This window comes from Chinchilla lanigera, unplaced genomic scaffold (assembly GCF_000276665.1).
Source record: "Chinchilla lanigera isolate Chin_1 unplaced genomic scaffold, ChiLan1.0 scaffold00032, whole genome shotgun sequence".
NCBI lineage: Eukaryota > Metazoa > Chordata > Mammalia > Rodentia > Chinchillidae > Chinchilla > Chinchilla lanigera.
This window is the reverse complement of record NW_004955433.1, coordinates 2424530-2439653: the sequence shown is the minus strand read 5'-3', so window position 1 is coordinate 2439653 and position 15124 is coordinate 2424530. Positions and strand designations below refer to the sequence as shown.

The 15124-nt window shown below is 37.7% G+C and overlaps 1 protein-coding gene across 6 annotated transcripts in view; it reads right to left on the bottom strand.

Moving 5' to 3' along the window:
- Window positions 1-3455: 3455 nt before the first annotated feature.
- Window positions 3456-15124, bottom strand: part of Mrpl1 (mitochondrial ribosomal protein L1) — a 108369-nt gene continuing 96700 nt past the window's right edge. For all 6 annotated transcript variants that reach the window (XM_013516260.1, XM_005388201.2, XM_013516258.1 and 3 more), the window contains 2 exons: window positions 4976-5057; window positions 3456-3644 (listed from right to left, as the gene is read on the bottom strand). In XM_013516260.1, the coding sequence (XP_013371714.1) occupies window positions 3532-3644; window positions 4976-5057 (195 nt within the window). In that variant the 3' untranslated portion in view covers window positions 3456-3531. The remainder of the gene's footprint in view (window positions 3645-4975; window positions 5058-15124) is intronic.

Below are 15124 nucleotides of genomic sequence, written 5' to 3'. Positions count from 1 at the left end.
TTTTTCTCCGGTACCGGGAACTGAACTGACGACCTTGCGCTTGCCAGGCAGGCACTTTGCCGCTGAGCTAAATCCCCAGCCCCGAGATTGAGTTTTAATTACTCTGGTAGGCTTGAGCACAAGTCAGGGATGCTAGGTAGCCGGGACACATGAAGCTGGGACTCCAGCAGAAAGCTGATCATTGCTGACGCTGGGTGGTATGTGAGTGAGCGCTCATTACCTTATTACTATATCTTCTGCATATATGAAAAATTCTGTGATAAAAAGGAAATGAAATTTTAAAACTTCTAAATATGCATTATTACACAGCTAAAGTAACAGCTATAACACGCCCCAAAAGAAAAAAAACTCCAAATTAAAGCTCTAAATGGCCTCTAAAGTATTTTTGCTATTTATAGTCAGTTGAAAAATCAAGAATCTACCAGTAAGTACCCATTAAGTTGAATGAAAGGCTATTATCGCCACCTACTGGACATTATAATTGACTACCTGCTATTAAAAGTTTAAGGGAATGTTATAAAACCCTACTGAATAGGTCCTTCCATCGGACCCCAACCATCTAGTTTTTAACAAGACAGTATTAAATGATGCTATCAAATTTGCTTCATTTGTGTTTATAAAGTACACTGGTAGCCAGGCTTGGTGGCACAGGCCTGTCATCCCTGGACCCTGAGAGGCTGAGGCAGGGGGATTGGATGTTCAAAACCAACCTGGGCATCTCAGTGAGACCCTGACTCCAATAAATAAATAATGTAGACAGTCTGGAGATACAGTTCAGTGAGGCCCTGGGTTCAATCCTCAATAACACACACAAACATACACACACACATGCACACACAATACTGGTGATCACCTCATGATTTCCTTATTTGACATGAAATCTCATAGTTACAAACCAGAAAGTCAGAAACTAGTCCTGGCTCTTAAATTTAGTGTATTTTTTCATCTGTCTTACATTACCAATATCTCTTATAACTTGGTGAATAGAATGTTATGGTTTGTGTCTAGATGTCCCCACCAAAGCCTCATACAGTCATGAGAGCTGGCTTTTAAAGTTTGTGACTGATTCATGGTCCAATGCTGGGATTGAGAGTGTGAGTGCTACACCTGCCCTAGGGCAGGTAGCCTGCTTACAATGTAAGGGACAGACAGAGGCTCTAGCTCTCCATCTGTTGCTGCTTTTGCTATCTTCTGCAGCCAAGAATGTTGTCCCTCTGCCATGTACCACCCCACCTTGGATGGTTATGGACTAAATCCTCTGCAAATTGTGAGGACTCCAGCTGATTATGGACTAAATCCTCTGCAAATTGTGAGTTAAGTAAACCTTTCCACCTTCAACTTTGGGTATTAGGTATTTTCTCAGCAACAAAAGTAACTAAGACAGTATACAATGGTGACTCTCAACCCTGGTGCTTCAGAATCACTTGTGGAATTTTAAAATGCAGCTGGTTCCAAGGTCAGAGTTTTAAAAATTATAGTCAGAGATAAAAGAACCATTTTCATATACCTGTGGTCCATAAAATATGGCCCCCTGGGCCAGCATAACCATCATGTGGTTAGAAAATAGAATTTGCAATATTCACCCATGAGACTGGGCAAAGTCCAGCAATTTTGTTTTATACAGATTTGGATGATTTAGATGCAAATTAAAGTTTGAAAATCACTAGTATTGCAATAAAAACTTTTAAGTCTACTTTTTTCAAAATATGATTTAATTTGCTGTTCCTTAAGAAAAGAAAGAATTGCATTAAGAGTAACATACTGCAATTCTATTTTTCTAGACACGTACCATTATAAACACTCAGCAAGGCTCTTGTTAGACAACAGAAAAGTTCTAATGAAGGAATAAAGGGGCTGGGGTTTTAGCTCAGTGGCACAGCGCCTGCCTGGCAAGTGCGAGGTCGTGAGTTCAAAAACAAAACAAAAAAAAACACACACAAAAAAGTGGTTCTAATAAAGGAATAAAAAATCATTTATTCTACAGGTCAGTTAATAAGACCCTGAAATATTCCAAGAGCAAACTGCCACTGACCAGACCTCATGTAAGTCTCACTCCTTATCTGCAAAATGAGAAACCACTCTCCTCATCCAATCACTGTGAGGACAAAACGAGAGGGTACGGAGCAGAAGCAGCAGAAGGCACTCAATGAAAGGAAAGTGCTCTTATTGTTTTGTACTGTTAGAGCTTCGTAAGTAGCCTCCAAATTTTAATTTGTCAGCGAGGGAAGAAAAGCTTAGTGAGATACAGTGCTGTTGTTAGACCTCCAAGGCCGCTAAACTTTCAAAAATAACTTGGGAGACAGACATGAGGCTGCTAACTTTTTCTCCCATATTGGATGTTACTAAAACCTCACCAATAAATTTGCCATCTCTATTGCTTTATAAAAGAAACGTCATTTAAAATATCCCCTTAAAAAGCAGAATATAGTCTCAGAGTAAAGGAAAGCATTCCCAAGAAAGGACAGTTGGCAATCACTTGCCAAAATTATCCTTATTATTTTCTGTTTTGTATCAGTAAATACTTCGCGATCAACATTAGTCTGCAAACTGGCACTTGATAAAAGACTACACCTAACATTTTAGCCTTATTCTTCATCTACGAGAAAAGCTATTCTAGCTACCTCATAGGGATATCCATTCAACAGGCGCTAAAAGCCTATTATGCTATTAAGCAGAAGAATTCAGATCAAATGATGTCAAATGTATGCAAATGGTATCCACACGGCTTTGTGGGTATAATGTAAGCATGAGAATAACATAATGTATTACAAAATATACAAATAAATTCTTGCAAATTGACTCCTAAAAACTCACTCACCCAAATGTTTCACTGGCTGTCATTTTCTATATTCATGGTATTCAGAATTCTCAGAATGATGGCTGGAGATGTAGCTCAGTGGTGGAGGGCTTGTCCAGCATGCACGAGGTCCCACACTCCAGTCCTTGGGTCGGGGGTATCCTTAAAATGAACACTTCCTACATTTTTCTCTCTAGGAAGTAGTCATGACTGTGATGTAACTCATGACTATGCCTTTGTCTGCCTTCTGGGAACTGAAAATGTTACTATTCCCTCAGATGGTTATAGTTCCCAAAGAGTTATTAAGCTAGAAACTGCTGTTATTATCTATCAATATGTAGACGGTGGATACTAAGGAAGATAATGTAACAGAATCTAAAAGGAGGTTCAGACACAGAGAAAAGTTTTTCTCATTTTTGCAACAGTTGTAAGAATTTTTAGTATTAAAATTTACTTTCAAATTGGGCATGGTGACACACACCTGTTATCCCAGCACTGGGAGGCTGAAGCAGGAGGATCACCATGAGTTTTAGGCTAACCTGGGCTACATAGTGAATTCAGGTCCAGCCTGAACTATATAGTGAGCCTGTCTCAAAAAACAGAACATAAAATAAAATTCACTTCAAGTGTAATAAACAAGAAATCACAAGACACCAAGTGTAGAAATTATGCAGTTTTATAAGTTTCTCTGTTGCTTCTTAATCCACTCAAATTAATTTCACAATTAAACACTTTTAGGCAGCTTCTTTATTTTCTTCAGTTTCTACTTTAGGCAGTAATGGATCAATCTTTAATAGTAAACCTTCACTTGTTGAACTACGAAGAAAAGCACGGACCACAAAGGGACCTGGAAAAAAAGACAGAAACCAACTTTGATTTTATTCCACAGATCCCTGAGAAACAAATACAAACATACAATAGGAAACTTCACTGGACTCATATTTTCACTTACAAAGTACTATATTGCCAAATATTTTAAATTATAAAGCAACATAGTTTCATTTCTGGAGTAGGAGACAAACTAGCTATCCTAGAGATTTATCCTTGAAACTACATACTCACTAATAATCCATTTCTTTCTTCTAGAAAATGACCACATGGAATTTATTTTATTGCAAAGTCAACAGTGAAGTGAGCAGGTGGTGATACTTACAACTGATGGAAATACTATGAATATTTATTTAAAGTAGCACAGATGCTAATTTTGTGTTAATAAAATGGTAAAATCCTCTAAAAATTAAAAAGCTTTTCGAAGGAACAATGCTAAGGAGCTTCATTTAAAGAGAATAACTGCACTCCTTAGAGGATTTACTACTCATCAATCCACTCCTGCTATAGTCTCGAAGGATCCTATACTGAAATCAAAGTTCTCCATGAAATGTAAGACTTCATACACATACAATGACTCAGTACTATGACCATATTTAGGGCAAAAGAATTTACAAATGAGCTATTTAATGACCAGCATGCTTAATTCTCTTAAGGTAAAAAATAACATTATTTTTATTACCATAATTATAAAACTAAACCTGACAAATTTCTATCATGATAAACCTATAAGTAAATAATAAACTAAGCACAGTGGACCCCTGGCTTCAACAATCCATGAGAGCCATGTGAGCAAGGAATTTGGATGGCACAGAACACAATACAGGTGCTATACGAGCCTGTATTCTACCCTGCTGCAGTTTCTATGTTGTGATCAACTTTTGGGATTCTTTATGAATCACCCCATTTTAAAAAAGTGACTCTCGTGATATGACAAAAAATAACCTTTCTTTCTAAAATAAAAAGTCAACTGCTAGTGTCAGGAACAAAGTGAATGATGCGGCTTCAAAACGGAATTTCGTAATTGATTTTATATCGCTGTAAGTTTCTATGTAATACCAATTGTAAAGCAATCAGCCTCCCCCAACCTCATTACATTTAATGGTAGAAATAATGTAGACATTTACCAAGAGCTCTGGATATATTCCTTTTAGTAGTGATAAAGTCCCTTTCTAAACACTGTAAATCATTCACAAAGTAATGAGGAATCCTTTGGAAATTAAATTTTATTTCTCTAATTCCTGGAAACAGTGCTGCTTTATACTTGGATGTTAACTGTTTTCTTAATATTTTATCTTTTTAACAGTGATAAATAACTATAAGGAAGTCTACCCTCAGCAAACCACTTACCCAGATTCAGTGGTCTGTGCCTGCAGACTTCATTAATAACAGTCTGCAGGTTCGCAGTTATCTGGTCACTTGACATATCCAACTGAAAGGAAAGGATATGTATTACATTAACAATGGAGAAGTAAAAAGATAACACAGTTTGGGTAACATCAGTATTTACTGTAGAATCTAGCTGATGTTTTTCAAATATTCACTTGGACTAGGGATATCAGCCAGTGGTAGAGCACTTGCCTACCATATGTAAAGCCCTAGGTTTGATCTTTAGTGCTATAAGAAAAAGAAAAAGATTAAATAAACCAACCTTCTCTAATGTAATTACCTATTATGAGACCCTATTATGAATGTGGAAAAACAAAACAAAACCTCTTTAACGCTTCCTTTAGAATGATACATTTTATATGAGGGATACTGGCACACACCTGTAGTTCCACCTACTTGGGAGGCTGAGGTAGGAGGATCACAAGTTTAACACCAGCCTATGCAACCTGGCAAGACCCTTCTCAAAATAAATTTTTTTAAAAGAAGTAGGAATGTAATTCAGTGATAAAGCACATACCTGGCACATATGAGACTCTGGGTTCAATCCCAGGTTACTTACACTTACACACATGCACACACACACACACACACAGAGCTACGTTTATATCTCCTTATATGTCAAGATTTAACTGCCATATAGAACGTATTATATCCAAATGTTCTGAAGTTTTCCACTTGAGGGTCCTTGATTTCCAAGTACTTTCTCCAAGGTATATTTTCAATACATACACTATTTCCCATCCCTAAGGAATTAGCAATATTTTCTCTTAAAGCTATTTGTTGATTCACGTACAAACATTTAGAAAATAATGCTTTTATGAGTCCAAAACAAAAGTACTTGACTGCATACATTTAGATGATACATATTTTATAGAGACATTTTCAGGAAAATAATGCTTTTATGAGTCCAGAACAAAAGTACTTCACTACAGACATTTTGATGATACATCCTTTACAGAGACATTTTCAGGATGGAAAAACATTCCAGTTTTTCAGCACTCTATCTAGGCTACATCAATTATCTTCTTAGTTAGCAAAAAACAGTGTATACAGTGAAGCAGTCCTATTCATAAAAAACCCTAAACCCAACTTCTAGTACCCTTGAAAAGTCTTTGTGTGTATTAATCAAAATCAATGAGTTTTATTCTTAAATATACCACATAAAATCAATTATATTCAGCTGTTAACAGAATTTTGCCTTTGGCCAAATAAATCAATCTCTAACAATTCATACAAAGCTTCTAATTAACTGACCAAAAAACATACAGGAAAAGCCCAAGTCCAAACAAGATTTCCATTTTCTAATGATTCTGAAAGCACTGTGAGAAATGTGCTACAGAAGCATAAAGAGAATTCCTCCTGATCTAGATTATTCTCTCATCATAATCAAACAGCATTTGACACACACTTGGGCTAATGCAGTACCAAGCTCAGTGAGAAAGTCAGGACATTACTGGAAGAATTCTCACTTTATGCCAATCCGCAAGAGGGAGTTCTGAGAGGGGAAAAAAACTCAAAGCCATTCCTAGTTCATTTTATTAAGTTCACAGACTTTGGAGACTTTACTGTGCAATGAAGCAAGTAGTTCACGTGGCGGAAAAGACACCATACATATTTTATGTTAAAAAGGAAAAAAGAAAAGGCCTAGGGATGCCCTTGTCTTCTTTCAGTGTTCTCTTAATTTTCCACTTTACCTTACGTTATCCTTCTTTCAACTGCCAACTGAAGCGACCATCACAGACAGTTCCAATAAATTTCTTTGGCCTTTGCTAAAGAACTGCGGGGCTGAGGACAGAACGCAGGGGTAGAGCGCTTGCCTAGCTTGTCCTGTGCCCTGGGTTCAGTCCCCTGTTGGGGTGGGGGGTATTAGAGCAAAGGTAAATGTAGAAAGTAGATAGAAGAAAAAAAAAATATGTCCAACTTGACATATTTGGTAAAGTTATATTATACTTCAGATACAGAACTTCTCAGGTTTTAAAAACTATACATTCTGTGGCATTTATTGCCATTCCTACAATAAGCCAAAAATAACAAATGCTTCAGAAATGTGAAACATTTATTTCCTTGCAACTTTCAGGGCCACCATAAGCTCTGCCTCTGAGCTGTACTCACACACCCTTAATTTAAGTTTTAACAAATACAAAAATATTTTTAAAATAGTTCACACCTTTGTCCAAATTTCAGCACCTCTAACCTTTAGTACTGTGCACACTACTGAATTCTTAAACATATTTATAACCACAGTATTTTACCCTTTTGTTTAAATGCTGTCCAAAATTATGGAATTACTTTATTTCATTGGCAACTGGTGACAATCAGTATTGACATTACATTTAAAAATAACACACGTGTGTGCTGGTTTTATTAAAACGTGGCCCGGAGATGTGTCTGGGTTGAGCACACTTCAGGAAAGCAGCACCTGCAAGCCTCGCTCCCTGTGTGTCGGTTACTCGCACTTCCACCGTGCTGTCCTGTGGAAGAACACCTTGTAGTCTCACGAAAGCTGGAATGACTTGGTTTTTTTTTTTTAAAGGCAAGGATATTATCTGTTTGAGTCTCAAAAACAGTGTATATGACTTGGTACAAAAGGAAAAAAAAGCAAAGATTGGATTGACCTGAACCCCTTCAGTGAACTCTGTCTGCTAAATGCTGCATTTGAATGTACAGTACAACAGTCACAGTAGTATTTACATTTGGCTAAAGTGATTGTCCACTGCAGTGTAGAATACTTATTTTCCTCATCCTATAGCCCAGGTGCTTTGAAGAAAAGACTGCTTTTTACTGACTGCTACATTCTGCTTAATACCCTAAGTAGAAGATTTTATGAAAGATGTCAAGGATAGTAACTCAGTGGATACAGATGGACTGTGCCTCTGGGTTTTTGTTGTTGTTTTTTTTGCCTCCACTCACAGATCAATCCCTTTCCACGTAATTCTTAACTTTTGTCTTCAGTAACATTTTTTAGCATTAGAAAGTCAAAAATCAGTCATCTTAACCATTTTTGTCCCTTTGAGATGCATGTTATGTTTCATCTCAGAGCAAAATGTAGTCACCAACATATCTAAGTCATTAATTCTTAGGCCAATAAAACTTGGCTCCAGAAAAATGCACACAGAGAGATAAAAAATTTAGTGTGTTTTCAGAATCTACACAGATTCTCTGACTTAAAACAAAGGTGAAGAAGAAAGGAAGTCTCCTGAGGAAAAGTGCCTTGGTTAAAAAGGGTTTCAGGCCCACACTCTGAGAACCACCAGTACAGAGTAAGTTGTAAATTTGTTCAATTACTTGGAGGACCATAAATTAGTGTTTAAAAGAAACAAAAAAAGAAAAGATTTTTACATTTTATAAAGGACAAAACTAACAATAATAAAAACTAAAGAGGACGTATTAATGACTTTTAACCAATAAAGTGGTAAGCTTCTGTCACTGTAATGTCCTAATAGTCTTTAGATGGCCAATCTTCTCTCACTGAAAACTCCTGCTTTGAATAAGCACTGGTTGATCCGTTTGGCTTCCAAAACTCCTCCCAAATGCAATACTCTAAGATTACATAAAGGGTAGTCTAGCAGTTTCTGAATATGGGCCACTACTCTTACTTAACCCCAAGAAAAGAAGGTAATCTGCATTTTTCCTACAGAACATTAAATAGTAATAGTAATAACTGATTGTCCAACTCCATGTCCATGTCAAGCTCTGGTCTAATATCTACATAAATATTCATTTCTCCAAGAACACCACAAAGTAGGTATTATTATCCATCACTCACAATTAGGAACTGAGATCTAGTAAACTTCACCTTACATACACAGTCAGAAGCGGCCTAGCACCATAGGTGTGAGCTCTCAAGACAGACAAACGTCAATGTGAACTCTACTCCCATCACTCACTAGTTTGTGACCCTGGATACAGCTATAATATATTGCTGATCTTCAAGAAAGATGAACGCAGCTATCTGAAAAACACAAATGAATTTTTTGTAAGCTACCAAGAAGAATAAATAAACTATGTGAGACAATGAAAGGAAAAGAACACTCAAACCATGCTAGGAACTAAAAGCAAAAAGATGAGTAAGATACCAACCTTCATGTCATGGAGCTTACAATCTAGTTTAAAATACAACATGACAGGTACCACTCTAGGTAGATGAGCAACTGCTACAAGGGCACAGAAGTGATGGACTCTGACATGGAGGATTCCATAACAAAGGTGATAATTAAGCTGAGTCTTAAAAGATGAGTTTTAAAGGACACAGAGCATCTTCTAGGCAGAGAGGGACCAGCGTGAGGTCATGTGAAAACGAGGTGGGTGGCGTGAGTAAGAAGTAGCTCTGTATCTACAGAATATGCATAACTGAAGAGAATGGGGTATAAGAGCACATACCTACACTCTCTGCACGATACAGGCCAGGCAGAGGCAGAGGGCAGCCTCTGTGGGAGACAGAGCAGCTGCTCCAAGCAAATGGACTTAGCCATGAAGTAGATGTGGAGGCAGTGTCACCACAACTCCTGATTCGGCAAAAACGGCTAGCACAAAACAAAACCATTATCTGGATCCAACAAAATTAGTCTGGAGGCCAAATTCTGCCTGTAGCTGCCAATTTCTAAGTCTGGTTTTCAGGCTGCACCACTGAAAACAACACGTAGTCCATGGCCATACCACCTTGAACCCACCCAATCTTGTCCGAAAACAGCAGGAAATACTGAACTTGAACCTGCGATAGTGATGTAAGATCAGGCTGCAAAGGGATTTAAATGTAAGGATTAGAATATATCCTGTCAGCAGTCAAACATATTTAATGTTTCTTAGCAGATAAATGGCATATCTGGTCTGTTTTAAAAGGAATCCTAGAGGAAGGGTGTGAAACAGGAATTGGAATAGTTTCTTTGTAAATAGTGAGACAGAAAATATTTTAGGCTTTGCAGTCCAAATGGGCTCAGTTACAACTACTCAACTCTGCTGTTGTAGCACAAAAGAAGCCACAGACAATACATAAAGGCATGCAGCTGTGTTCCCAAAACTTTACTTATAAAAACAGGTAGAGAGGGGCTGGGGATTTAACTCAGTGGCAAAGCGCCTGCCTGGCAAGCGCAAGGTTGTGAGTTCGGTTCCCAGTACCTGAGAAAAACCAAAAAGAAAACAAACAAACAAAAAAAACCAGGTAGAGAGCTGGAAGTGGCCCAAAGTCCACAGTTTCTTTTGTTTTTTTTTTTCTTCCGGTACCAGGAATCAAACACAACCTTGCGCTTGCAGGCAGGCACTTTGCTGCTGAGCTATATCCCCAGCCCCTCACAGTTTGTTGATCTGTGGTACAGAAAATAGACGAAGGATGTTTAAGGGGGTGAATGGACAAAAGCAACCATAACTATTTGTTACAGCAAAAAAAGGTTTTTGTTTTGTATTGCTTTCTTGAAAAGAAGGTTTTTTGGGTGTCGACAGACTTCCAGTTTATTGCTACACATCCACTATGCAGATGAGGCAAACATGCGCTTGCTGGGCTGAGAACTCACTGTCATTAAAATAACAGTAGGAAGAATGCTTGGCAATGATTTCAACAGCTGCTGTAAATTTTCTATATGTATTTGAAATGAACTTCTATAGGACTCAAGAGAGGGTCCAAATCTGAAATCTAAAGTAAAGTTAGTGTCCTATATGCTAAATAAGGCCAACAATAAAGCCCACCAAAAAGACCTTACTGAAATCAATACTTAATCCAAGTAAAAGCAAAAGCCATGAGAAAAGACAAAGTTCTGAGGGGCTCAAGGAGGTACCTGCCAGGAGAGACTGGCAGGTGGGACAAATGCTACAGAAAGGATGTCAGCAACAATCAAAATGGTGACCACAAATATGGAGATGCTAGCTGAGGCATTTGCCTATCCTCCATGATTCTCCTTCCTTGGCCTCTACTCCAGAGAAGTCAGGCCTGGAGGCAAGGCACTTAACTGAACACTCCAAGGTCTGGAGTGGGACAACGCTGAAATTCTAATAAGCCCTTTGCATTTCACGTCATGGGAGCCTTAAAAGCATGGCTCCCAATTAGGTGAGGAAGGTTCTTGGGTCATACAAGATTCAAGTTAGGTTGCACTTTCTGTTACCATCACTGGAACTATGACATCTAACATGCCTGAGCCTAACAGAGAGAGAAAATTATACAGCACACAGTTGGGGGCAGAGAATGGAAAAACTAAGTTTTTACCTCATCAAATTCAGACTTTTCAATAAATAGCTATACACTTACGCAATGACAGAATGCATTGCGTGCATGAGAGAGGCAGATCTATGTTCATAGAAGTGATGTTTATAGTAATGGAATATTTTAAACAATCATATGCCCAAGAAAAGGAATCTAGCTGAAAAAATTATAATATATCCATACAAAATATTATAAAACAGCTTTGAAAGGATACTTTGTAAGAATTTTAATGACATAGGAAAGATCTTAAGATACAATGTTTAACAAAAAAATATAAAACTCAACATGCAATAACGATCAAATTTTTTAAAACTTCATGTATAAAAAGCAGAAATGAAAAGTACTGAAATGTCATCAGCTACTTCCTAGGGGCGGAGCAGGTAACCCACAACCCTGTCGCCATTACAGTCTGAGTCTCCACCCTCTGTGCACCCAGCGCAGACAGGAGATTCTGACTCAGAACACCCATAAACTGGGAACACCAGGGTTCGCGTTTGGGCCCTTCCTGCGCGTGTACTATGCCACCAGATGTACTAGAGCAGGCAGTCCATGAACTGCTGGCACTGCAGTTCACATCTGGGCTTTATGTGCGCCCTGACCTCCTGGAGGTCACAGAAATAGGCAATACGAGATCACCACCAGTGCAACCCACCTCTGGCTCCTGTGCACACCATAAGCTGTCTGGAGACACAGAATCAGGTGGTCCACAAACTGGTGACCCTGCGATTGGTATCTGGGCTCTGCCTGCACCCTGAATTGAGTGGGGACACAGGACTACTGCTCTGTAATTGCACAACCAGTGCAGCCCACTTCTGGGTCCTATGCATACCCTGAGCTGCGAGAGGACACTGCACCAGATGGTCTGCCATCAGGTGACATCACAGTTCACATCTGAGACCTGGGAGAACTAGGTACACTTTACCATCTGCTGGAAGACCCCAGACTGAGCAGCGCATCTCAGCAGAAATTGAGGGGCAAGCCTGATCACCAGGAAAACTAGGGATGCTAGCAACCTTTGCTGAGCTGCCAGGAAAGAGGGAGACTGAGTGTTCTACCTCAGGCATCAAACATGATAAGATGAGGGACTAAAACAAAATCTCAGAACTCCACCCAACTCAGAACAAGTCCAGGAGACATCAACATAGGAGAACTTTGTAAATACACACCTGAAATTGCTGAAGTGATTGCAATGGAAGTAAAGAAACAACTCCATCAGGCCATACAAGAGAGCAGATCAGAAATAGTCTCTCAGGCAAAAAATGAAATTGACAACAATAATGAAATTGCTCAAAACATTTAAAGAAGAAATATATAAAAAAATAGATGAAAATAGGCAACTGATGGAAACATTAAATGAACAATATAGGAATGAACTAGAACACATGAAATAGACTCAGAGAGATATCCAGAAAATAAAAATTTCCACTGAAAGCTGGCAAAACTGCTTGAATGAAGCTGAAGATAGAATTTCAGATCTTGAAGACAGCATGGCAGCTAGTGATCCTTAAAGAAAGGACCTCTTAAAATCAATAAAGAACCAGGAAAACTCAATTCAGTAGCTGCAAGATGAGGCAAAGAGAAACAATGTAAGACTAATACGAGTCAATGAAACAGTAGGAGGCAACACAAATGACACATAAAAGAATATTTGCAGAAATAATAGCAGAAAATTTCCCAAGCATGGAAACAGAATCTGATAATACAGGGAAATGATATAGAACTCCAACTAGTCATAACCAAAATAAAACTACACCCAACCTATAATAATCAAGATCCAAGATCTCCAGCAAAAAAACAGAATATTAAAAGCTGCTAGAGAAAAGAAACAGATCACCTACAAAGGAAAGCCCATCAGAATCACAGTAGACTTCTCCACACAAACCATCCAATGGAGAAGAGCTTGGAGCAAAGTATTACAGGTCCTGAGACAAGACAGCATCCAACCAAGATTTATGTATCCTGCAAAACAATCCTTCAAATTCAATGGAGAAATAAAATGTCCATGACAAACAACGACTGAAGAACTTCATGAGTGCCAAGCCATCCTTACAAAGAGTACTAAAAGATATTCTAGATAGAGAAAAAAAAAAATGACAATTTCACAAACAACTAGAGAAAGGAATCCTCAAGCAGAGCAAGCAATTAAGCAGGTAGATAAAATAGGAAACCAACAGCAAGTAAATAACATGACAATGATAAGTCAACACATATCAGTTATAACCATAAATGTAAATGGCCTCAATTTACCCATCAAAAGAAAAAGACTGGCAGAGTAGATTAAGAAACAAATTCCAACAATATGCTGTATACAGGAAACACATTTTACTCAAAAGGAAATTCATAGACTGAAAGTCAAAGGATGGAAAATAATTATCCATGCAATAGGAATCCAGAAAAAGGCAGGTGTAGCTATTATTTTTGCAGAAAATGTAAACTTCAAACCGACAATAATCAAAAGAGATAAAGAAGGTCACTACATACTGGTCAGGGGAAAACTACAAGAGGAAGAGATAACAAGCATAAACATGTATGCACCAAATGTCAGAGCACCAAACTATATAAGACAAATATAACAGACATGAAAACCCAAATAATTAATAACACTATAGTAATAGGGGAGCTCAACACCCCTTTGACACAAAGACATAGGTCAACTAGATAAAAAATCAGCAAAGAAATAACAGATCTGAACCAAATCTGCAAACAAATGGACTCAGTAGATGTATACAGTGTTCTACCCCACAACATCAGAATACACATTTTTCTCAGCTGACACAGGACTTTCTCTAAAATAGACCACATTCGAGCCCATGCAGCATACCTACCTAAATGCAAAAGAAATGAAATTATCCCATGCATATTATCTGACCACAGTGCAATGAAATTGGAAATTAATGACAAAAGAAACTACAAAAACTCCATAAACACTTGGAAATTAAACAACAACCTCCTGAACAAGCAATGGGTCACAGAAGAAATTAAAGAAGAAATTAAAAAATACCTACAAACAAATGAAAATGTACATACAACTTACTGGAATCTGTGCGATGCAATGAAAGCAGTCCTCAGAGGCAAATTTATAGTGGTGAACTCACACATAAGGAAAACAGAAAGAGAACAAATAAATAGCCTAAGGCTGCACCTCAAACTCTTTGAAAAAGAAGAACAGGTCAAACCCAAAGCCCAAAGAAGGGAGATTATAAAGATCAGAGCAGAAATTAATGCAACTGAGACAAAGACAACACTACAAAAAATAAATGAATCAAAGAGTTGGTTCTTTGAAAGAACAAATAAAATTGATAAACCCTTAGCCAACGTTATCAAAAAACGAAAGGAAAAAAACTCATATTCATGCAATAAGGAATGAAAAGGATGAAATCACAACAGATCCTACAGATCAAAAGATCATTAATACCTAATTAATTTAAAAGATCATTAATACATACTTTGAAAATCTTTACTCTGAGAGGATAGAAAATTCATAAGAAATGGACAGATTCCTAGATACGTACAAATTACCAAAGTTGAATCAAGAAGATATAAAAATCCTGAACAACCCAATATCAATTAATGAGACTGAAAACATGATTAAAAATTTACTGACAAAGAAAAGCCTAGGCCCTAAAAGACTCATAGCAGAATTTTACAAGAAATTCAGAGAAGACTTAGCACCAACATTCCTCAAACTTTTCAATGAAATTGAAAAGTAAGCAATTCTCTCTAACTCATTTCTGGAGGCAAGTATTATACTGATACCAAAACCAGAAAAAGACCCAACCAAGAAAGAGAACTACAGACCAATCTCCCTAATGAGCATGGATGCGAAGATACTCAATAAAATACTAGGAAATAGAATGCGGCAAATCATCAAGAAAATCATACAGCATGACCAAGTCTGATTCATTCCAGGAATGCAGGGA